At 41.4% G+C, this 25,859-nt stretch overlaps 2 protein-coding genes across 7 annotated transcripts in view; one reads left to right on the forward strand and one right to left on the reverse strand.

The window, feature by feature from the left end:
- Window positions 1-10,411, forward strand: part of slc20a2 (solute carrier family 20 member 2) — a 53,129-nt gene extending 42,718 nt beyond the window's left edge. For 5 of the 6 annotated variants that reach the window (XM_074670891.1, XM_074670890.1, XM_074670892.1 and 2 more), the window contains 2 exons: window positions 2,511-2,595; window positions 6,807-10,411. In XM_074670891.1, the coding sequence (XP_074526992.1) occupies window positions 2,511-2,595; window positions 6,807-6,971 (250 nt within the window). In that variant the 3' untranslated portion in view covers window positions 6,972-10,411. Of the gene's footprint in view, window positions 1-2,510; window positions 2,596-4,501; window positions 4,587-6,806 lie in introns of all 6 variants that reach the window. The other variant, XM_074670896.1, reaches the window with a different exon arrangement.
- A 2,943-nt stretch (window positions 10,412-13,354) lies between these two features.
- Window positions 13,355-25,577, reverse strand: LOC141789800 (E3 ubiquitin-protein ligase KCMF1-like). The gene is made up of 7 exons (XM_074669261.1): window positions 25,399-25,577; window positions 23,009-23,176; window positions 20,810-20,949; window positions 18,589-18,690; window positions 17,004-17,184; window positions 15,089-15,407; window positions 13,355-14,957 (listed from the first exon to the last, which is right to left on the reverse strand). The coding sequence occupies exons 1-7, from the start codon at window positions 25,412-25,414 to the stop codon at window positions 14,630-14,632; spliced, it is 1,254 nt and encodes a 417-aa protein (XP_074525362.1). The 5' UTR covers window positions 25,415-25,577; the 3' UTR covers window positions 13,355-14,629.
- Window positions 25,578-25,859: the final 282 nt, after the last annotated feature.

Genomic DNA, 25,859 nt, shown 5'->3' on the forward strand with positions numbered 1-25,859 from the left:
CAAGGCAGAATGGGTGGGTTTTATTTACCCACAGTGAATTTGGATGCTGGATTCTAATTTTAAGAGCTACAGAGGGGAAATAAGGTGCATGAAGGTTTGTCTGAATCCTGTTTGTCTTCCTGACATCAGAGTCCTTGTGTTTCATGTGCTGCCTCATTGCTGAGGCTTAATGTGACACCTAAATAGACGTGAGCCTCTCTTCTATGTCATGTCAAAATGTCTGCTGTGAAAAAAGGAAGTTGAGGAGCTGCACTCGTCTCTCTGATCAGACTCTGTGTTACATTCAGAGCTGGTTTGTTCACAATGACGGATTACTTCCTTGATGACACCTTCGCATGTCCCCTGCAGACTTTTTGACATTTTTGCAGTTGCTAGTTGACATTTAATGACGAGCTCAGCTGACAGCGCATGATTCAGGGTTATTGATGAATGCAGCAGTCACCTAAGGAGACCTGATCGTGGTATGAAGCAATGTCACCGTTCCACAGCTCATGTCTGCATCATTTCCCTTCAGTGCAGATCACTGGCACACTGTCAATGCCCGTCTTCCTCCCAGATGCGTCCCACAAGCAGCGATCTGCCCTGCTCCTCTAAAAATACATGCCCCGTCTATTTTTGATGGAGCCCCCTCGAGCTGCACAGATGAGACGGGCGAGAAGTCAGACGGAGGAGCAGAATCCACACGGCTGTAATGATCACATCAACTTGTTAGTTACAAGAATCCAAGTACAGGCTAAGCTGACGCCTCAGGTTCAGGTTACTGTCTCTGCTTTTGGTCTGGTTTTCCAATATCTAATAGTGTAGTATTAAGTGTTTTTGTCTTAATTTGAATAAAAATTGTCTTGTCATACTTGTCCAGAAAAATGTCTTGTTTCAAGTTATTTTAAGACAAAAATAAGGTCTGAATTGCTTGGAACAAGTTAAAAAAAAGTCAGCCAATAGATTAAGAAAAATTTGCTCAAAAATATGCTTAAAACTAGAAAAATGTCTTAAAGGTCTCATACTCTGCTCCTTTTCTGCAGTTTGATATGGATCATTGATGTCTTCATGAAATGTTAGTAACAAGTTTTGGTCCAAAAAGCCAATAAATCAAGCATAGCAGCATTATTTCCAGGCTCTCATAGCCCCTCTGTTCAGAACGCTCTGATTTAGTGGGCGTGACCTTCATATGTAAATGAGCCACCGCTGATACCACGTCACTGAGAGCAGCGCCACGAGCTCTGAGTGCACAATGTTTCAAAAACAGGGAACCTCGTTTACCGTAACATTACAGGCTAAAACAACAGGCTAACCGCAGCTAAAGTTAGCATCCTGAAGCTAACACAGAGACAGAGGAAAAGCTCTTACATCTGCTCCACAGCACACAGCATTTAAAATCCTCACATTTCCAGGGTCCGAGGTTTTTTGGTGGATGGTTGGCAATGCGCCTGGATTCAGGACCAGTCTATTCTCTAGCCCTCTGTTGTACTGTCCAAAGTTGGAAAAGCAGTCGGCCACGAAGTGACTAACACACATGCACAGTTTTACTGAGTGTAGCTGGAACATTTCCCTCATAAATGAACTTTAGCCACTTAGTCTTGTCTTCTTCTGAGATGGGAAGCTTGTGCATGGAACTATGTGGCTTTTTACTGCCAAAAACAGAGCAGTGATGACACTTCAACTTTGACATTCTCCTCCCCGCTGCTGGAAAGATTTCTCTCCAGCAGCAAGGGGGTTCAGGGGCATCTGCTCTGGTGCACCAATCAGGTCAGACCTGCTCCTGATTGGTCAAAAAAGGGAATTGCTGACGTCGGGGAATACCAAAAATCCAAACAGCTCGTTTTAGGTCAGGATTTTACATTCTTAAGCACTACTAAGTACAGGTTTTGTCATTAAATATCACATTTGTGGGCTGGTAGGAAAGCCAAAGACCCACAAATTTCACTAAAAGACTTGATAAAGTGATTTTTGCATAATATGGGATCTTTAATACCAGAAACTTGTTAGACTGGCAGATTTTTTAACTTGTTACAAGCAGTTCAGACCTCATTTTTGTCTTGAAATAACATGAAACAAGACTTTTTTCTTGACTGGTCAGGTGGATGTGGCTCATATCAAGTCTAAAAAGACATTTTCTCCTGAAAATAAGACAAAAAACTTGATAAGATTTCAGTTTTTTCAGTGCAGATTGAAAGATAGATCTCATTGTTGGAGTGGTTCCTTCTGTTGCTTTGCTGTCTCTCATAGATCGTCCTGAATCCTGACTGAGCACATGAATCTTAACTCTCTGTATTATCTGCCAAGATTATCACGTGTTACTGTTGATGTGTGTATTTCTGTGTGTGTGTTTGAGATTGTGTGTGATTACCTTGTGTTCTTCCTGCCATGGAGCTGTTTAATGTTCTCTACACTTTGAGGTGATGCTGGAGTTTGAGAGGAGCGCATCGTCAGCACCTCACACCACCACTAACAATGAAAGATGTCTTTTTGCTTCCTCTTCCTCTCCCCCCTCCCTCCTCCCTCCTCCACAGTGGATTCACTATTGAACTGGCCTCTGCTCTCACTGTCGTGTTGGCTTCCAATATCGGAATCCCTGTCAGTACCACACACTGCAAGGTATGACCGAGCGGCCCGCCCTGCTGGCCCCTCAGATCCCCTACAGGTGTCTCCAGGGGGGAGGGGCTCACACTGCTGTGCAGGGCACTGGGCTGGAAAGACACTCACCATGAAAGGCTCATGAAGTCAGTCTTGCAATCATAAAATATCCACAGGTTTTTTTTTCCCAATTATAGACTTAGTCCTGCTTGTTTTAGTAGATATACCCTGTCATGTGTTTTGCAGGAAAGTTAAAAAAAAAAATTCAGAAAGAATGATTTCAGCTTCAGACTACATACTTGGGTCTTATTCTTTAATTTTGGTTTTGGCTGTTGTCTCGAGCAGTGCTGAGAATATTCTCCTTGTGTAAGTTATTTATGAGACAGGGGAACTTGGAGACGTTCCTGCATCAAGTCTAACAAAGTGTTATGACCGGGCAGGTTGTAAAACAAGAGATGCGGTGACTTCCACCGGGCTGAGAGGAACACGCTCTCATTTTTTTTTTTTTTACATTATTTTGAACTCACATTTCACTTCTGCCCGTGATTCTTACCTCAAATCATCCTGTCATTACCCTGCAGCTGAATTTAAGCTGAGAAAATCAAAATGCTGGTCAGAATTTTGATTCAGGGGTTGGTGTCCCAAGGTGAACAAACATCTTGTCCTGTCATAGTGCCAGTTTGCTGTCTGAATGAGAAGACTCCTAAAGTCTGAGCTGAAAATATAAGTTTTCGAGAAAAAAACATGTCATTGTTTACTTTTGTGACACAATGAACTTGAACCAGTAAAAGTTAAATCAGAACAAAAAGATAGTCTGACTGTGATTTGCGTAATTCTCTTTAGCTGCAGGAAAGTATAAGCAGAACCAGAAGAGTGGATGCTCTGATTCTTAATGCTGATTGGTCAGTTGTACACTGCTGTTTTTGTCTTATTTTAAGTAAAAATTGTCTTTTAATACTTGATATGATTCACATTTCCCTGGTCAGTCCAGAAAAATGTCTTGTTTGAAGTTATTTAAAGACAAAAATGAGATCTTAATTTCTAGTTCACATATTAAAAAAAGTCTGCCAAAGGAAAAAAAAGAGAAATTTGCTTTGAACTAGAATAATGCCTTAATACAAGTTACTTTCTCTTGTTACAGTAGATTATTTTAACTTGTTACAAGAAATCCAGACCTCTTTTTTTGTCCTCAAATATCTTGAAACAAGACATTTTTCTGAACTGGTCAGATAATTGGGGCTCATATTAAGTTTAAAAAGGCATTTTCTACTGAAAATAAGACAAAAGATTTCAGTTTTTGTCAGTGTAACCAGTGATCATTGTTGTTTTCAGTCATTTTTTCTCTTTCAGGAAAAATGACATGTTTATGTAGAGTTAGTTTTTCATATTTTTCTTGTGGATCTTAGCTGATTTTGTGAGCACAGTAGCAAAACCAAAAAACGAAGACCCTAATTGTTTTAAACTAAAGGCCATTCTTTACGCCCAGTACCTGACAATCTAATTTTATATTTGAGTCATATAAGTTTTTAAAGTTAACCTAAAAGAGAATCTTGAGCCGTGTCCGGCCCCCAGCAGCAGTGTGCCGGCCCTCTCCCCTGCTCTTTTCAGGAACGTGTGGATCCAGACTGGAGGATGAAGCCGAGCCCACAGTCCATCCTTTTTGTCCCCTCCTCATCAGCATGGTGTTCATCCTCTGTTTCACTTCCAACAACTCTCTTCCATTTTTTGTCCTCTCAGCATTGGCATGGTTTGCTGTGTTGGTCGTCCACCCTCCTGTGCTTGGCTGCAAGCAGACTCCTTCTCCCACCTCCAACAACCAACCTCCCCTTCCCCCTCCTCCCCCGAGCCCACCTGTCAGACGTGTTTTTCATTCTCTCACCTCTCCCTCTCCATCTTTCTCTGTGTCTCCACTCATCTGTCTTCACAGCGGATTTTGCATTGAAGTAATGAGTGCGCTAACAGTGCTTGTTGCATCAAATGTGGGCATCCCAATAAGCTCCACCCACTGCAAGGTATTGGAGTCATTGGTGGTGAAGGCGTGTGGAGCTCTTCTCTCCGAGCTCCACTCTGCTGCTTCACCTGTAGCTGTTGGTCTCCAGAGCCAATCGCAACTCTTACAGTTGATGTTTTGACCTCTTGTGTGGTGACCCTCTGGCCTTAAAGTGGATCTAATGATGAAGCAGCCTGTTAGATATGGAAAAGTTCATCAGTTTACTGTTAAGAATTATCTTTGAAGTGCTGGTAGACACAGTTTGAGACAGAGCTACGTTAGCTGAAAGCAGCATTTTGCAATCAGTGAGACATGCACCTTCCAAGTTTAAAGTCCAAATCCAGTGACTGTTATTGAAGAGCTGCTTAAGTTTAAAACTATCTTTTGAGAATTATTGATCCAAACAGCTTGGTTTCATGTTTCAGATCCAATCATAGTAAAAAACACAAGTTTAACTACATCTATGATAAAACTTTTACCTAAAATTGTCCGACTGCTCGAGGGACACTGCACAAGACTCAAAACTGGTGTTTAATTCCTGATGGTCAGATTGTTTCAACATCAACATCACCCTCCATACCTCTTACATTTCTTTCATCCCTCCCTACAAACTCACCCGTCTCTTCCCTTAAACCTCAGATAATCAGCTGCTTTGCCAAAAAGCTTAATCTACTGATGTGTACAGCGACTTGACCGTGTTGGTGAAATGATTCTGTTAAAGGCCTCCACAGATGTGACAAAATTTGAGTTTAAAATTTACCTCAGGGGCATTTTTTTTACCCCAATTCGAAGTTCTTCAAAGTAGCCGATAACATCTGTGAACGCCTCCATGTGTCAATGAGGGATCAAGTGTCTGTGCAGGCCTGGGAATCCATTTGGTTTGAGTTCAGAGGGACCGTTTTCTGCAGAGATTTGACTTCTTTTTGATGTTCACATCAAACTGAGTTGATGCCCAGCTCTGCTGTTCAGGGCGCTGTGGTGTGTTTATGTACAATGACTGGTTGTTTCAGAAGCTCTGCAGGCACAAACACAGAGGTCACGCTGAGTTAGGCTTTCCTGCTGCATGCCTGGAATACTACAATTGGCTGTAAACAGACGTTCAGACTACAACACTGGGCTGCTGGAAAACAACTTTCACAATCATTCAAAGAAAGAAAACCCAGTTTGAAACCTCCCTGAGAGGGTCTGACCAGTAGAGTACTAACAGGCCGGTCTCTGTTGACCCTCACCCTCCACATTTAGTCCTGAGTGTGACAGAAGGCGGCTCGTGTTTCTCTGGCCGTATAAGAGCAGGGACAGTTTAACTCCCGCCCGCGTGCCCGTCTGCCTGCAGCGTCACTGAGCTGCGACCTGTCACTGCACATGTCACTCCAACACACCCAGACTTCTCCAAACAAATGTGTGTCCTGATTTGAAGTACAGGTGAGAAAATGGTTTGGTGGAGAAGTCTGACATGAGCAGAAACGTCTCAGAAAATGAAAAAAACAAACAAAACAAGCCCATTCAGATTAGCTTCTTTGATGGATCAAAACTGCTCATCTCGGACTCCAACACCTAGAAATGACTGATTGTAATAACTCTTGCAGCTTGCTTTCACTAACACACACAGCTTAGACTGAGCTTCCACTGTAGAGCTGATAGTTGTGTTCAGGCTTCTCTGTTCAGATGCTAAAATTTTGTCATCACCTTTTCTATAATTGCACTGAAGTAAGGCTAAAGCTGGATGGTTAAACTCCAGTTTAAATTCAGCTGAGCAGAGTTTTGGGATTTTGCCTTTATCCAATAATTGTAGTTCAGTAGTTAACTTGTGATCCAGATTAATTGAAAAATTTGGCTGCTAGAGCAAAGCTGAAAGTCATAATGTTCTGTTTTGGCATGTACACAACATGATCAGCATACTTGTGTAGTGTGCATTTTGACCACAGGGGGCGCCAGACTCAAAACAAACTGTGCCCAAAAGGAGCTTTAAATGTTTCACTTTTCAAAAGCTCAATTTCATTCTTTGTTTTTGCTTAATCGAAGGAGATGATGAATTTATCACTATGTCAAAGGTCTCAAACTTGGCACATCCTCTTTATGATTGTTGACACCAGTGAATAGTCTTTAAAGGAGGAAAGCAGACATGGTGCGAGCATGAAACAGTCTTAAGAAAAGCCTGAACCTCCTGCAGCTCTTCAGTCTCTTTGTCTCGATAGATCTGGTTCTGTCCTGCTCCTGATTGTGTTCTTTCTCCGACCTCCAGGTGGGCTCTGTTGTAGCCGTGGGTTGGATCCGCTCCCAGAAAGCAGTGGACTGGCGCCTCTTCAGGAACATCTTCTTGGCGTGGTTCGTCACGGTGCCTGTGGCCGGCCTGTTCAGCGCCGCCGTCATGGCCCTGCTTGTCTACGGCATCCTGCCCTTCGTCTGAGGGCGTTCGGCCGGGAGGGAGAACAGAGGAGGAAGAGAGAGTCAGAGAGGGAAACTTGGGTGAAAATCACAGCTCGGGTGTCGAGGGTGCAGATTGAGGAGAAGAGGAGAGGGGAAGAGTGAGGGAGGGAGCTGCAGAGGTTTACAGACGGGCGTGGTTGTTCTGAAGATGTTAGGAGGGTTGGTTCATATGCTGCCTAGCTCTGTAGTCCAGAGATCTTTTTGACTCATTTGAGTTCCTGATCGGTTTTTTATTTATTCTTCGGGTGCATAAGAAAGTGTGTGTAACCAGCGTGTTCACCGTACCATTCAATCTGCTGTACATATGACAATAACAGGGAGAGTCCAGTAACTTCTAACAAGAGTGACATAAGGAGGAGATGCAGTGGCAGCCATTTTTACGTCTCATTACAAAAAAAAATCATACATTTAAAAAAAATAAGACAGCACACGACTAAAATAATGAAACCTGCAGTTAAACTCATCATCCTGCCTGTACACGCCGGCAGCATCTCTGCTCAAGTGCTCATTATTATTGTTCCAAATTGCCAGAAAATAATCCTGTACATATTGTTATATTGGACTGAGTGTGACTTGTTGTATTGCGGCTTGCTTTAAAAACAAAAAATGACAAAAAGATGTGCGTGTGGTAAACCAACCAACCCATCCATCATCTCTGTTTGAAAACATGCGAGCCAGGTACAACTAGGGCCAAACAGGAAGGACGCCTCAGAGAGGGGAGGTGGGACTGTCACTCTGCTTTTTTTAACAAGTCTCCATATGATACCATAGAAACCTGATTTGCTAAAGAGTTGATTTTTTTGTCAAGAGCTCCTGTATGTTTTTAGAGATGGATCTCATATTTTTTAATGATGTATTATACTGTAATTTGTACTGTAAATAATGTCCGTACAGAGGTTTAGGGTGGGATTCAGGGGAGGATAATGGTTTGTTTTTGATGTTGTAAAAATTGGGGTGGCTCCTCGCCTCTTCATGATGTCATTATAGAGTATTTTTCATCCAGAGTACACACACACAAACACACACATTTCAAAAGCTGCTGTTTTGCAAACAAATTTAAAGTCAAATTATTAATACTGAATCCCTTCTGATTTATTGTGAGTGAAGTCAGTACATTGTGCAGACACTTAAGATTTCCTCATTGAGAAAAGTTGAAATCTGGTTTCTGATCGCGATATGCAAAAGAGGGGAATCCTCTGAGTAGATTTAGGTGCAGCAGAAGCCAAAAACCTATAAAAAAAACCACCCACACATGTTGATAAGGTCCCAGAAGATGTTCACATATCTCCATCTGTTTGCCTTTGTTTTCATACATTCAACTCAGTTACTGGAGTCATTTCCTCATATCAAAGGCTCCCTGCCAATAATCGACCTCGACACTGTCCACGCTCAGATCATTTCTGGATCTCCAACTCATGTTTTAGTCCAGAGTGTCTCTGTGTCTAAACCTCCGTCTCCCCTCGTTTGATAAATCTGAGGTCTGAAAGTTAGCGCCCTGTCCCGTCAGACAGCGATCATGCGTCGTATGAAACACTGACTCTTGTTCGTGTTGTTGTAACTCAGCCAGTTATGCAGAGGTGTGACTTGAGGAGATCAACCTCAGCCACATCTGTAGCTCCTCAAAAATGGCGGATGTTGCGTAGAAGCATTTAGTCTGTTGATCACGTGTGTTTCAATTGAAGTGCTCAAGGTTAGCAGAGGTCAAAGGATCATGTCCAGGGCGGGATTAAAGCCGCTCACGTCCGAAAACTGAGATGGCATCTGGAGTGGATAGTACTGATCATCACCAGCTTTTTAAACAGGGTCACCTGTGACCTGTAGATGAACAAAGTCTAAAGCTTTTTTTATTTGAACAAACTCGATGCCAGGTGTTGCAAATTCTATTTTTTTTTCTTTTTTTTGTTCTTGTGGTGTTTCCTAATTTCCTTTTTTTGTCTCATGAACAAATCTATGCTTAAGTAGCCACTTGCCTTGTAACATTGTGTTTTACTTTGTGCAGATACAGTAAAATTATTAAGTACTGTGGTGTTTACATCGTAACCATATTGTAGAGTATAAGAAAAAAAAACGTTGCCTAATGATGCCAATGAAAGACAAACTATTAACCATGAATTTTTAAGTGCAAGTAAAAAAATAACCTGAAGTGTCTAGAGAGGGAGGGAAAGGAAGATGGAGAGAGTGTGTGATGACTTGTTTCTTTGTTGTAGTAGTGCTTATCATGACCCTGTCACTTTACACTGCTACTAAAGTTCAATGTGTTAACTCTACCTGTATGGGTGCAATTCAGTAAAGAAGAGAATGACTAGAGAAATCTCATCAAGACTATATATATTTTTCTACCATATCTGAGTTTAACCTGGGTGAGCTTCCGGACACTTTGGAGGACACACTGTGGGCTCGCTGGGAACAGGGATTAGCTGTTTTTAAGATCGCAGTGATACCAAGATAACGGTCTTATCATAGGACGTCTCGCCTCAATGGTGCCATGTGCCACACTTCCTCTGTAAGCCCTGTGTGTTCTTCTAACATATAGATTTGACGTGTCGGTTGCCAATAGATCAGATTTTTAAATTTTACCATTTTTATTTTTTTGAATTTTAGATGAAAACACTTTGTAATTTTGTTTCCCTACCGCTTCGATCATGAGCTGTGAGAGGAGCAGGACGTGCTCCTTGCTAAAACCAGGACGACTGCTCACTGAATGCAAAATCTAGAAGCAGAATCTCTGTAGCTAAGAAATTATAATCTTAAAAAAAAACTTGATGACTGGACTGTGTGGACATTTGTTTCCTTGTTTTGGCAGGTAACCACTCTTAGCTCAAATCCTTTCACTCTTTCATGGGCTGTGTGTTACAGAGGGGGGCTCTGCAGAGTCAGTGTTGAAACCTCACCTGAAGGAAGAAACACTAATGTGTGACATTTGAACAGCAATAATAGCTAAAAGTTTGCTTTATTTAAAGTCACACAGAAGCACATTAACAGTAAGCTCTTGTTTTTTCTCTAACTGTTGAATAAATCAAGCCTAAACCCTCTCATGTTGAATGATGAGGTCTTACTCTGCTCTGCAGACGCCTCTCTGTAACTCACACTGTCATATTTTTTTGTTTTTCCATTCATTCTCAATCCTGATAGGCCAAAAGGGATGCACAGCTCAATACAGGAGGGGAAAGTGAAACACTAAGCTATGGCTGCGGAAAAAGAGAACAACACATTTGATTAATGCTACTCCTCAAATGTTGAAGAAGGATGGTTAAGTCCCATGAGCAAATGTGTGTGTAAATTTTAAATCCAGATGTAAAACTTGAATTCTATCTTTTGTAGGTATATGCATAAAATCAGCTAACCTAATGTAAAATTTAATGAAATAAAATAAATGTAACGGCAATTATTGTTACACTGATTGGTGCAAAACAATATAAACACCCCCTTTTTCTTCCACCAATCTGCTTTTCGGGTATGGGCAAAAATGACGTAAAAGAAGTTTCTTGCAGAAAAATGAATCCAACAGTTGCTTGACCCCAAATGTGCTCATTATCTTTTGAATTAAGTCAATGAACGAATTGTTTTAATAATAAATTACATTTTACATGCTTTTTTTTCTCTCCAAAGGGAAACTGTTTTATCAGTTGTCCTGGGAAAAATGTGTTCCAAGAATAACGGTGACTTATAAACTCAGCCTCTAGAGGGCGCAGTTTGCCGCTTTCCCCCTCTGTATCGAAGCACTGCATTGTAGACCAGTCCGTTAAACCGCTCACTCCAACAAATGAAGGTGCGTTTTTCACAGCGGGAGTCTCTTTGCGCTCCTCTCCCGTTTTATCAGTTTCTTTTGAACTCTTTTAGAGACAAACTAGAGAAACAACGTGCCATTTCTTCCCTCCTGAATGTGCAATACAAGCTGTTTCTCGTAGAGGTGCAACTACATCGCTGTCACTTTGTGGTGTGTAGCTCCACCTGCCCACCCTGGTGTAATAGCGCCCCCTCCTGTCTGTATGAGGTGGAGGGGCATCAGTTCAGACCTCCATCTGGATGTGGCGTGCTGTCTCTAGTTCTCTGGTCTGTTTTGTAATAGAATGTGCTCCTTGGCTGGCCTGCAGGCTTTACAGCTCTGTGTTGTCTTTTTACTGTTTACTGCTATTTAACTGTCCAGTTCTTCAAAAGTTACAAAAATATAAATGAATAAAAAATCTAAAGAAACTGTAGCCTGCTTCTACAAAATCTTAGAGCTCTTCTGATTTGCATATATCGTACTGTAATGTTTATTTAAGATTTTAGTGGAAAAATGTCTGCATTTAAACTAAATTATGGGAATTAAAATTACAAAGAATACCTAAAATCTACTGAGCTGTGTCTTATTTGTATGTGTGTGAATGAGTGGAAGCTGGAATGTTTCTTTTTTTTTCTTTTCAGATCCAGCCTCAAATAAACAATATATTATTATTGTTTGAATTTATTTATTTATTTAATTATTTATTTACTTACTTCACTTTTTGAAGATGTGTGTTTTCTAATGTATAAGTATAACTGCATGACTCTCACCAGTTTGGTAATTACTGTTGGCTTTTTTAAACTGATTTCACAATATGATTTTTGGTAAGCCATTGGTTCTTATGTTTCAAAAGCAGCATAACAAATATCAAAAAACATATCTTCAAAACATATCTTAATTTCCTCTCTCATCTGTAGTGATTGAGCTTGAAAAATTGGAAGGGTCTTGTGTTTAAGACGATAATTTTGGCAATTTCAACTGGGACTTTGATGATTTATTTATTCTTTTTTTTGGGTCAGATCTAAATATTGGATCAAAATAAGTTTGAAGCTCTCCTGTTAGAAGTCTTTTAGAGGTTATAGATAGGACTGAAATGTATAGCAATTTCTCTTTAGAATCCTGAAAAATGAAAATAAGATCATCAACAATAAAAACAACTTCTTCAAATGTAATTATTTTAGTGTCTTAAATCACTGGCAGGGGTTAAGTGTCCAACTTCCATAGTTTTATAATGCAAATACATAGTCTCTGTGATGTCATTTATCTGTTTCTAATGCTGAGTTGTGTTGTCTATTATATGTAAGTACCACATTAGAAATGTTGAACTCAACAAAACTTTGACTGAAGAGGGCTTCAAGCCTTTTAGCTAACAGTTACAGCATGCTACTTATCAGTCTGGTCAGCTGTGCCTTCAAATATACAAAGCTCATAATCTTAACATCTTAATAACTACAGAGTTATAATACAGTTCACCCCCTGTGCAGTGTGCACATTTAGATTAATGAGCCATTCGAATCACAACTGTGTTATATATAATTCTACACTGTAAATAAATACAACTTTTGCTGTGTAACTTTTTTATACACTTCTGGAGCCAACCCCAGTGGACACCAAAGGAACTGCAGTTTTAAGCCCTTCTGCAACCACTTCAGTTCTCACAGATAGAGGTTGCTGGTTTAATACCACATCACACTGTAAGTAAGTATACTTCGGCAAGAGACGTCGATTACATATGAGCAGGTCAAGATCAGCAGGGGGCGCCGCATCTGAAACAAACTGAAAGTTCCCAACAGGATCTTTACTACAGGACACTTTGTGTTGTGCTCAAACAATCATTCCTTTATCTTGACCTCATTTCCACTTGATTAATTTATTTTTCCTAGGATTTAAGCACATTTTCTCTCTTTAATTTGGTTTAGTTTTTGGCATTCTCCTAACTTCTTGGTCTTCTGACTGTGTGAGATGTATAGCAGCACCATAAAACATGCTGGTTGTCTGCTCATTTCCCCTCACTTTGCATACATTTAGTTTCCTCTAGCAACCGAGTCCTTAAAGACTGGATTAATCTGCCACATCTTTTCATGCTGCTGTTATTTAAGGGCTAAGAGCTCAGATAATAATTCACAGACTTGGCACTGATTGTACCTTTAGCCCAAACACTGCAGCTGTGACTGCTGGGTTTAATTTGAGACATCTCTATGGAGACGCTGGGAAATGCTGTTTTGATGCCGGCGTCTAGAAAGTTACACCGTTTATAAAGTCGGTGAGATAATGGTTCCCATTTCGATTTGGTTCAAACAGAAACCACAAGCCATGGTTCAGGGTGAAACAAAGATACTAGCTCTTGATTTCTTTACTTGTGTTCGTTTTCATCTTAAGACCTAAGAATGAGCCTCAAATGAGATAAACAGGGGCTCTTGCACGCCAGTTACAGTCTCAAAAAAAGGATGACATGCATCAGGAGATGACAGGACTAATGGAGGTTTAAGTTGACCTGTAGAATAGGTGTTTATTTTTAACCATATGCTGTACATGCTCACCAAAAAGTTAGCAACGGAGACAAAAATGAAAGTAAAAACACAAACCAGAGAGCAGGGTTGGGTTAGTTCATTTCCATCCAAAACATTTTTATTGTCCTCCAAACTGAAAGGGTTACCCTGTGATTTGGCTCGTTCGCCAAGCCAAAAAACATACATTGCATTTCTTCAGGTAGCAGTGGAGGCATACAAAGATCGTTTCGACTGAGAGAAATCAATGGAAAGAGCAATACAGGATTCTCTCCTTCAAGTCACATGATGAGTAAATCTTTGCATTCATGAGTAATGGAGAGAAGATTAACTTTTCAGATCACGGGAAGCTTGAGAAAGAAGCATCTGGTCTTCAGTAAAAGAGAGAGATAGAGAGGAAAACAAAAACAAAAACAAACAACCGTACGTGTTGTATTTCTTCTGTTAGAAAAGGCCTGAAAACAGTCACGCTGAAGAGATTGTTGCATCTCCGTTTGCCTCCGAGTTGTGTAACGCCTTTTTGTAGAGCATCTGTAGTGTACACAAATGGACACTTGATATGCAATTCAAAACCAAAGTGCCCACAGTCGATATAAAGCAAGGTCACATGACCCAAAAAAGGTGATGTCACACAAGGGGGAGGGGGGTTGAGACTGGACATGAACGTAACCAAACACAGCCATCAGTCTGTTTGTGTGTATGTATGTTTGTGTGTGTGTGCGTGTGTGTGTGTGTGTGTAGTGCAGAAATGCCAGCTATGTGGCACTCAGCACCATTCATTTACAGTTAGTCAGGTGTCCGAACAAAAGAGAAAGACCTCCCCGCCGAGTGACTGTGCAGTTAAAAATGGGCACATGGTGATTTAAGCTCATGCTTAAGTTGTGGTAAACCATCCAAGCACTTCTTTAATTAATAACTATAAATACACAGCAGCGTTTTTTTTATCCGAGAGGTTTGTGTCTGCCTCCTCTCCCGGGGTGAGCGTGTGACGTGTTTGTCTCTTTAAAAACGGCTAACTACACTCTCTGCTAGAGGAAACACGGGTTATGTGGAATTGATTATCAACTTTCATATAGATTTTTCTATAATATATTTATATAATTAATTTTCTCTTTCTCTCACGCACCCACCACGCTTGCTTGCTTTCACATTCTCTCGTCTCACTACTTTTATTCAATGTACACAACGCAATAAACATGGGGGTCGAGTGGGGAGCGACAGAGCTGAAATGACAATCACTGAGAAAAAAAAAATAAAACAAAGCCAAAAAGAACTGCAGTCTTTTTTGTCATCCATTGGCAGTCGGACTGACTCGTCAGTCAGCCAGTTTCAATGGTGGTTCGAGGGGAGGGAGGGGCCATGTCATCAAAGGGGCGGTGCTGGGGGCTCTTTCTTCGCTGGTGCCGTTTTAGTTGTCGTCTTCGTTGTCTTCGTAGTTGGGGTCGTCTCCTTGAGGTTGAGGTTCTCCAGGGCCACGTCTAGGGTCATGACTTCGACACAGCCCATGGCCTCAAAGTCGGCAAAATTCCGCAACGAGCCGTGACAGTCGTCCTCGTCCTCGGAGGAAGAGGCCGAGGCGTCCTCGTCTGGTAGTAGCGTGGACAGCAGCAGCTCCGTCACAAACAGACTCCTGTCCGCCCACTGGGCTTCACATGCCTGCCGCTCAGCTTCAGAGAGCCGCGGTTCGCTCAGCCTGAGAGGGACACACAGAGAACAGGAATAAGACACAGGTGAACTTTCTTTACAATAACCTAAAACCAGAGGAAAATAAATCAAAACACAACCAACACTTTGAGATAGAGTCTTAAAGAGTCTCAAACCCACCTGCTGAGTAGAAACTGGGAGCTATGTGCAGAATGCTGTGTGTTGGACTCAGGTGGTCCCGGGTTGGGACTGGGGTTGGTATTATGGTTGGCGCTGGGGTTGGGGTTCGTGGCAGCTGAATTGGTATTTAGCATTGCATTGGCTCTGCCCCCGCCTCGAGTGGCGTTTCGGGCAGACTCTAACTGCTGACGTGCCGCCTGGGCCTGCTGCCGCTCCAGCTGGAGTTGCATTTGAAGCTGCTGGAGCTGAGAGGCTGAAGGACCCGAGCTGAGCTGACCGCCTGCTGAACGCCGCACTCCCGACAACTGAGACAGAAGTTCTGAAAGTAGAGAGTGGAGAAGACCCGGGACTTTACTGATGGATTACCGGTTACACTTAAACATATGGCCCAAAGATGCACCAGGATATAAGAAGCAGGCTGCTACGGGCTCCCAGAGGATAGGAGGATTTTGACTGCGCTCCTGAATAAGGTCTTTCATTGTGTTCAGCATTTTTTTGTGTGTGCAGATGTGTAGTGCTCAATAGAGCCATCTAAACACCACCCTGCCAGCTACAAATTCATCAAGACCTGTGCCACCGCCCTCTGCTGGTCATATGTTGGACCAAACTGGAGGAACCTTACAAAAAGACGCACTCTAACAAGCTGTAGATGTCATGTTAATGTGAAATCTGTTTCTGTAGATAGTGATTTAAACTTTCACATGCTGCTCAACCATTTGGTAGAACCTTTTTTTAAAAGTTCCCATTTCTCATTCAAAATATTTTGAACTCCTGGTTGGGTCATCTCTACAGCTTAAGTATTTTTTCTGAATTTTGTTGTTTTAAAACTTAGTGCTTCAACATACAAAAAAAATGAAAATGATTATCAGCAGTTAATATTACTTATATATTTCTTATTCAAGGTCTCCACTTAGCATGGACACTCATAAATCCAAAACACCAGCTTCTCTTTAACAGTCATGATCCTGTCAGAATTCAGGGAACCTGCGACCACAGTGTAACCAGAACGAACACTAACTCATCTGAATGAATGGGGCTAAAGGCTGCATCTGTTGCCAAAATGCACAAGCATCTTTATGATTACACATGCTGTAAAAGGGTCCACTAGCACAACACTGCTATCTCTGAATGCATGATGATGACCAAAAGAGGGATGATGAAAAAAAAAATGGCACCTAAATAAGAGAATACCTGTCTCTACATTTTATACAAGTGTTGGTCATAATTTCAAATGTAAATTGCTGAAATGTGTGACCGTTAGGACTAGCACAAACAAGCAAAACTGTCGCACAAGTTGTAGGAAGAAGAAAACCTCGGTCGAATCTCTGTGTGGCCTCAGCAATCAAAAACTCAGTCAGTGAAATTTCCAGACTTCAGCTGAACCAGTTGGGTCAACGGCCCAGCATGTGTAGCAGGTCATTAGAGGAGAGACTGGTGGTCTAATAGCGAGGCGGTCTGGATGAGCCCTCATTACAGCACAGCTGGATCTGACACTATGAATACCAGGCGCTGAACCAGATTAAAATTGGGAATGGGATAAACAAGAAATTACCACAGCAACAAGTGTGCCCACACTGACTACACGTGTGATAATGATGGCACTGCAGGCAATCAGAGAGGGAAACAATCTGGATAAAGACGACTCATTAAATGTGTCTATTTATAAGGTGCCACATGCCTGATTTAGCAGCAAGGTTTTGTGTGTCAGACCTCCTGCAGCAACAGCTGGGTGATAATGAGTTTGACAATAACAAAATAATTGCTTTTTCACCGACTGTAATAAAAAAATGTTCCAGAACCTTGGGCTGAACAGCTTCTTTCTCTATAAGTAAAGGTTCAACGGTCTGCGTCATACCTGTCAGTATGGGTTCCCCCCCTCACCGTGCGTGTGTGTGTTCCTGTATGTGTGACTGACCTGCTATGGGGTCCATGGCCTCTCTGCTGTAGTTGGAGCTCTGTGAGGAGCTCTGACTGGTGGAAAGCCCCCCTGTGGTGCTGCTAGTGAAGTGCATGTTGGACCTGCGGGCTCTTGGACCTCCAAGTCCACGCCCGGGATGAAACATCCTCCTCACGTGCCGCACCCCACTGGACTCATCGTGAAGAGTGCAGTTAAGGAAAACATTGACAGTATGATAGCCCTTAGTAGATTTTCTATCACACTAAAAACTCCTGGAGGCTATGTTAGGCATTGTTGCTGTTCTCCATCTCAATAAAATCAATGTCATTGTGGAGCTTTTGCACTTGTTATCTCCCTGTTTCATTAAACTACATTTTTGCATCTTTTTTCCTCTTCTTATCTAGAGGTCTCTAAAAATAGGCCGCTGCCGTGACTCTTCAAAAGTCCGTCCCAGAGTGCAGCTGTGGCTAACAGAAGCAGATTCAGTCTTTTTTTTTTTTTGAGCCTTTACATAATTCAAAAAATGAACACATCCATTGCTTATTACCTCGCAAGCTTTTAAAAGAGTCTTCCTTCTTCCACTCTAATCTGAAGGTTAATTAAAGTATGATGACATTATAAACTTCAGAGAGATGAAGTTATGGCCTTCTGCAGCTGGAAAAAAGTGACATCATTTGACTGCAGTGTTTGTGTCAGTCATAGCAAAAAGAAAAATCAGAATCACCTATGGTGCACATACAGAGGACTTTGAGTCCAGATACTGCTTCCAATATTTAAGATCTGTATCATCTGCATCATGCATTAGTGGTGTTTTAATAGCTTGAGCAGAAGCACAGTGTGACTGAAGTGATATAAATAATAGTGTTAAAGAGCCATGGGGACCAGATGGCTCTTTAACACTAAAGAGTAGCTGAGAACAGATTTCACTTATCGGTGATAAGAGAGAGAGAGCTGACCCAGAGCAATAAAGTGAAAGTTAACAGGCTCGACAAAAGCAAAGAGTCTGATCAAAACAAATATAAAAAAGTAAAAGATTTTTTATTCCTTGATATTTCCTCCCTGTCCTTTTTGCAACACCTAAAAACACATGGAAGTTATACCACCATCAACTCTCCAAGGCCATGTTTTCAGAGCTCATTTCAACTGAGATAACATAACTTTTTGAAGAATAACACAAACTTCATGTTTTTCCTCCTATGCATCAAACCAGCTGCAAACAGCATGACATCAGCTAATCAATCTGAGTGTCGCCTGCTGACATGAGCTTGTAGAAGAGGCATGAGGAGAATAATTTGGTTTAAAGGAGCCATGAGAGCTTTTGTGCACATATTCTGACGATCTCATTTACGTTGACCTACTGTGGTGCTCTGAGCTGCCACTGGAGGCTTTAATGTTATTAGCAAAATGTCAACAAATGTCACTTCCAGTGAACAGACGCTTTCCCGGTATGCTTGTTATCAAAATGACAAAACAAAACAGATGATACACTGCGTCACTTTTGAAAAGAAGCAAAACTATTTCAGTTATCTTCATTCTTAAATGAGTACTGCAGCAAATCTTTGCTTGTGTTTTTGGAGGAGCAAACACTGCCTGAAAAGGATATCAAGTCTCGAGGTGCTCTGTGTTCAAGTGTGAGATGAGCAGCAAAATCGTCTGTCACATGATTCGGGTCACCACCTGGCAGCGCAGCACATATGGGGCAGATCTGGGAGACAGGAAGAGAGTGTGTACACGTTAATATCAGAAACACTTCACCACACGTTTAACACTCAGCAGTTAGTGTTGGGTCCTCCTGAACAAACACTGATAACAGTGAAAATCTGGGGTGTAAATGCTGATTTCAAACATAAAAACAGACAGCACTGGGAGAGTACCAGCTCTGTGAGAAGTGGTTCAAAACTCAAACAGATATGAAGTGAAGTTTAAGGTGAGATTTGATTTAGATGATAGAAAGTTTGTTGAGTTGAGTATCTGAAGAAATTTCTGGCCTCACTACCATAAAGGCCATTTAACATTTCAGTGGACTGGGATAATATCCACTCATCATTCAATCCATTGGGTCAGTGACACACACAAAAAAATAGCTGCACACTTTTTAGAGATCAACCAAATCCCAGACAGTGGCTACCTTGACATGCAGTCAATATTCAAGTTAAGGTCAATATGACGGTTTTGGAAACATTCGGAATAACCAATTTACATAAGCTGCGTTTGCACCAAGCACACCGGTTCGGTTCGTCTCGGTACGGCGCGCTTTTTGCTGCGAATTCCACTGACTCATCCTGGGACAGATCCCTAAAAACCACGACGAGCCGACCTACTTTTTTGGGACCCTTTCGTATGGGTGCCAGACTGAACCGATCTGCTCTCGGAAGGTGGAGCAACACACTGCAGACCGTTGATTGGTCACAAGAATCGTCAATTACCCCGACAGCGGCTGCATTTCTCTGGCAGCACACAGACTTCTCTGAAACAAAGCTTGATTGCACTTTGTAACAGAGAGCTACATGCCAATTACAAAGAGGATGAAATGCTGCATGTCTTCCATCTATGCTCTTTGTTTACGGTGTCGCGTTTTTCTTCTTTGTTGGATTTAATAGCGCAAAATGCGTCATTTCCGCTTCTTCTTACTGTATTCATAGCAACAGTAACAGCAACAACAGTAGCAGCACGGTGGACTTCTTGTACTCAAAAGACCAAGATTCCTTGAGAACAGAACATGCGCAGAACACAAATGAATGTTTCTATGGATGGGGATATCCCGATGGGCTTATACATGACCACACATTCAGGGTTAGAAAAGGAGTAACCCAGGGGTGATTTTATGAGTTTCAAAAACCAGAATATGAGCATATTTCGGTTTTAAAGAAAGGTTATTGGTGTTTAAATGACTGGGTTATTGCTAATATTCAATATGAAAGGGTTACTACTGCATGTAAGCGTAGCAAGCGTATTCAGTGACTCTGGCTGTTTGTCTCACAAAGTTTAAAAAATAACTAGAACAAGCCTTTTGCAACATAATGAATTATTTCTGACCTCATTGTGTTGAAGACAGGCTGGTCAGAATTTAGTGGGACAAAATAACATCTCTGTAGTCTATTAAGCATCTCCAAAAAAGTTCACAGGTCTAATATCCCACCACTGCAGGCTCCAAAACACTATATTACGGACATGTCCACAGACTGTCCCTGCTTTGTGAGTTATGTGCAAGGAAATAAAAGTGTTCATATTCTTTTGGAAGATGGCACTCTTTGATTTATTGACAATAAATCCAGCTCTGAAAAAAATGTGCTCCTGAGATGTGGAGGTCGCAGAGGTACAGAGTTGAAGCTATTCAGGCCAGACTCGGGTGTCTGTGTTCCTTTCTTTTCAATTCTCTAAATCAAAACACTGATGAACCATACCCCGCAATGAGACGTCATCTGCAGGCTGTCATCATTAACCAGAGTCCACAATATTTAGGGAAACTTCACTTTGCAGAGTGTACAACACAAATTCTGGCATAAAATGCAGTCAGTGGTGTCATTATTTGGTCTGACATTACGTGCAGACACAGGCTGACATCAGAACCAGCTTTCTGTTGTGACATTTTAAAGCAGGACAAAAAAACAGGTGTAAACACTCTACCTTGGATGAAACCTACAGAGTCTCCTCATGTCAGGAACTTCCTCAGACACTGACTCAATTTACTTAGTTGAGAAATAAACTCAGAGGCATGTGAGGAAAAATCAACAAGTGTAGATCTTTCCAGGCTTTAAGAAGCGAGCAAACATCTTGTCAGGGTCCAATAGACAGCTAAGTGTGAAGCTTCAGCACCAACTTACCACCTCTACTGAGGTCTCTGTGTGCTCTGCAGCCACGTGCTCCTGCAGGGAGATCTCTGTGTAGCCCATCCTGCCACAGTAGGGACATGTGAAGGCCTGGGGCTGCTCCACTGAGAACGCTTCTCCACCGTAGTACAGGTCTGCAGGGGAACAGGACGGACACAGAATTCTAAGTCAGTGTTGGGTTTGTTTTTTTTCTGAACTGCACGTCCATCAAGGCTGCTGGGGCTGCAGTGTTTTGAGAACAAAAGACTTAAGATTCATCACAACTGTCAGAATATTACGCAAGACAAAAATATCTTCGTAAATTTTAAATGTCAAAGCGGTGGAGGCTGGTAACAAAAATCTAAATGAACAGAAAGTTGAAGAAACAAAAAATGTACTGTATGTTCCAGAGGTTTAACTGTTCATTGACAGATTTCATTTAAACATATCACAGCAAAAGGAGACATTACATTATACAAAGTATTTTTCAGCCCTGCTTACACCACATGACACACGGTTTAGAACATTTCTTATCCTGCTCAAACTGTCTATTAGTGTGCTTCTACACCTAGAAACCCATAATGCAACAGTCCTTCAAACAGAAACTGGCGAGTGGCTTTAATGAAATGTTTTCCCATCAAAAAAATAACAATTTTCCAATTCTATCCTTAAAGCGAAGAGGTTCCAGAAAAACAAGTCCACTAAACTGAAAATGTCTCTGTGAGCTTGCACCTCCTGCTGTGTTTACAGCAACAGTTTGTATTTTTCATCCAACAGACTGCAAAACAACATTTCCAACGTGCGAAAGCCTGGGTCCCAGCATATTTCCCAGCTCTAATGTATGAGCAGAAAAAAAGTCCATTCAATCAAAACCATTATCCAATTACATCTGAGACAGCACCAAATGTAATGTACTGTCAGCTTTTACTAATTCTAAGTGCTGCTTGAATTTACAGGTCTGCTCGGGGATTTGACTCTCAGTCGTTATTGCTCCCACAACAAAATGTTTTATTTAGGGATAAATCAAACGCAGAAACCCGATAACACGTCTCCACAACCTCATCAGGCTGCCTGGGTCGAATCAATCGCAGCCATTAACAAGCAGCCTCCTATCTGGTGCCAATGAGAGATAATGTGCACTGAAACAGTTTTACACATGCAGGTCTGTTAAAGCCACTGAGAAAGTCCAAAAACCTGACTGTATCAGATAGAACATTTACAATGGCCAATTATTAGCCGTGTATCAAGCTGTTTTTGTGGCTGGTTACACAGAAACTGATTCTCAGAAGAAGCTCTGAAGAAGAAGATTAAAGTTCTGTTAAAGAAAATGTTTGTTCTTTGTTTCTGTATATTTTACTACAATGATATTTCAGTTAGCATGATGTACAAAACCTTGTCTTGCATGGTTCAATGCTTATACTCTGGTTGCTAACAGTAAACCTATAGTAATGATTCATTCACTCACTCTTCACTAGCCTCACAATAAAAAAATCAAGTTGTCACGCTTTTGCTCCCATTTTTCATTAGTACAAAAATGATCATTTTTTGCACTTTATAAATCCTTTAGCTTGAATCTAAATCAGTGATCACCATAAACAGAATGACTGTCACACAGATAAGCCTTAACCTGATGTGGCGTGTTTTAAGGCAGGACATTGCATCAGTGATGTCCTCCTTTAAGTGAATGTTTGCGTCATTTAGATAATCCATTTCCAGTGCTGATCCCTAGAATTTGGTAGTGCATTTGAACGGTCTCATAGAGACAGACCTCCTGAAACCTTCGCCTCCAGGATTTCCACACCCTGAAAAATTATGCTGAAGCCACCTACCTGAACACAAGAGTTATTGTGCATGATGTGATTAAACTTCTAAATCAAGTAAATCAAGCTAATTATGGTGCAAACTAACTCTATAGATATTGTGTTTTTGTGAAACGGGACAAAAAAATCAGAAAATGTCACAGTTTTATTACAAATAGTTTTCTGGAATAACAAAAAAACACACATGTAAATCCACATATTAAAGATGTGTGAATCTAGTATAGGCTGCATCCAAAGACTTAAGAGGAAACAAACTGGCTTTAGAATCATAATACTTTGGACCAGCACTCAGACTGAATATAGTTACCATAATACTGAATTATGGATAGTTAATTTGGCTCAAATTAAAATTGCTGTGTTCAACAAACTTGCTAAGGAAATAAATTCCACTTACCAAAGTCAACTCGGGTTAATATACACTGCATGGGATGCTCTGTCGTGTGTCTTGTTGTGGTAGCACCGCTTTCATAGCATGACGCACACAGATCGTAGTCGTAGCAAATTAAACATTTGTACCGTCGACCTCTGAAGTTGCCTTTTAAACATGCATCACAGCTGACGCCTGGGGGAAAAAGGAAAAAAATAAGAGAGACATAAGCATACGGGATAAATGTGGACACTTTTCAGGCAAAATAGGGAAGATTGTGAGGTCTGGTTTATTAGCCTGAACCATAATTTCTCTCTACTGTGTGAGTGGATTCACATTTTAGAGTTGGGACATCACAGATCACTGGTGAGCAAAATATCTTTAGAGGTTTATGCACTTGCTAAAACAACAAAACTAAACATAAACGACATCAAAGCACTACATGATTCAATCAGACAAAAACTGAAATTGATTAACAAATTTCCAGTTATGTCACTTTTATTATGAGGATATTAGTAGTAGCTAAAAAATCTGTGTATTTTTCATGTGTTTCTGTTTGGTTGTGCTCGTCAGTGCAGTTCTGACATTGTTGGTTAAGCTGCACATGAGACACAACTTTGTAGAACATCAAGTAGTACTGCTAGTACATCAAGTGCTGCAATTTTTCAACAACAAGCTAACTTAGTTAAACAATAATTCTGAGAAATGTCTTTGAAACAATGAAAAAGAAATCTGTGATTCTTGTGACATGCATGTTGCCTACTTCCTTATTCTTCTGTAACAGTACAACAAATAACTTTTGTTTACAGCAATGGGAAACACTATACATTTTTTTCAGCACTTCCCAATTTTGTGGCCCAAATAACAAAATGGTTAATTGGATGAATAACAAACATTGCATAATTATTGTGATGATTTCAATATGTATAGTTTCAATTCTAATGCATGACTTATACAATAACAGACCAGTACTCAATATATATAAAGATAAATGATGCATTCACAGCTTCACACCTTGAACTGCATATCAGTATTAGTCTTGCAGTGTAGCAACAATCAAACATAATTTATTTTTATGGGCCAGGAGCTGCCATCAGTGTTTATTTGTGTGAGCCCATCTCTTCATAGGAAATCAGCTGCCCATAAATTAACAAAGGGGAAGAAACAACAGTTGCCTGAACTGGGGAAAAGGTGTCAATGTGTATTCCTAGCAGTCATATTGCTATGCATCATACATTACCGGTTTGTTTCTGGGTGACAGCTCCATATATCTTCAATAAGACTACAACCACAACAACATATTCATTCTTAAAGTCATCTGCACAACTTAATGTATTCACAACTATACATACTATGTCTCAGGGGTTTAAAGGGACCCCAAGTCGAAGCTTTTCTTGATTGACTTGGACAGTCGTGCAGTCTCTGTGGATTGTATGACACCAGGCTGTCTAAACTTCCTCTTATCCCCATTCATAGCTAGTAAGCCGTAAAAGCTCAGTGCCAACCTGATCCTGCTGTGCAGTGGCTGACAACTAGCTGTTCCAGACACCTTAACGACACTAACAACGATAACAGCTATGTGTTACATTTCATACACGAATACCTCCATGAGTATTATGACAGCAAAGTTGACAACAACAAACACATGCAATGAAATTCAAGGCCGCTCAGGCCTGACTAACCTTCGCTTGCACCCATTAAGGGAATAAACCAGCTACCGTTAGCTCAGCTGTTAGCTGACAGGCTAGACAGCTGCGTTACACATTATCTGACTTAACTTTTAACCAGTTGGAGAGCTGAAGGTATTCACTGACAGTGTTCCCTGACACCTACTTGACACTAACAACGAACTTCCAGCTCAACAAGGTTGGTCACAAGGACGAGGTGAGTGTTCGTGTGCTGAATGTTAGCCTGCGAAACTGAAATCTACAGGCCAACTTTTACCAGGAAGGGAACTAAAACTAGAAAACATTCCCGATATGACAAGCCTAGATCCCGCAATGCCATCTGGGACTCTATGCTCTCTTATGTCTCCTGCTCTCGGCACTCCCCCTTAGCCCGGCTCGTCTACGTTAACCCACAAAACCTATTACCAGTTAGCCCGGGGCTAGCTAGCACTCTCAGCTAGCGTTAACTAAGTCTTTCGGTTTATGACAGGGTTATTACAGTAAGGTGTCTGCTTCACGTCTTCTCAAACAGACACGTCAAGTGAAAGGTCCACTGGATGGGATACACGGTTTTGGCCGCCATAATGCGTCCGTACAGAATAACACTGCAACCTTGCTGCTACCAGTTAGCAGGGTGGGCTGCAAAACAAGAAATTCTCGGCTAGCTAACGTTAGCTCGCGGTGCTCTGTCAACGTTTTTAACGGCTGATTCTGACTCGCTCGTGCCACGGCGTTGAGCTGCTTTCTTACCTTCATGTCGGGACATCCTATGAACACTAAAGCAGCCCTCTGCTAGGGCTCCCTGACGTGCAATACAGAATAATATCAGTGAAGAGAAGAGAAGCCGGGGTTGGCTGGCTGTCCCTGGCCTCTTCCCTCATGAAGGATCCGGTCTGGCTCGTTGCCCCCCTCCGCCTCCTGCTGTGTCACTGTCCGGTGTACTACGCCTGGGTCCACACGGGGGCGCTGCTGCCTCATTTTTAGTGCGGAGGCTGCCTCAGCTGGTAGGTTGTTGAGATACAATTACATGCCAATTAAGTTGGAAGTGTTTCAAAATATCTTTAAGAACATATTTTCCCTTATAATTGAACTATTAATACTAAAGAAAACATTTTGGACTATTCACTAAATTTTAGACCCCCTCTTTGTTTCTGAATAGTCAAAAAATCTTATTTTAACCCTGTCACCTGCCACTTGATGGGGCTGCATGA

The sequence above is a fragment of the Halichoeres trimaculatus genome, unplaced genomic scaffold (assembly GCF_033239565.1).
Source record: "Halichoeres trimaculatus isolate MK-OKI-2021-1 unplaced genomic scaffold, fHalTri1.1 fHalTri1_scaffold_5, whole genome shotgun sequence".
Lineage (NCBI taxonomy): Eukaryota > Metazoa > Chordata > Actinopteri > Labriformes > Labridae > Halichoeres > Halichoeres trimaculatus.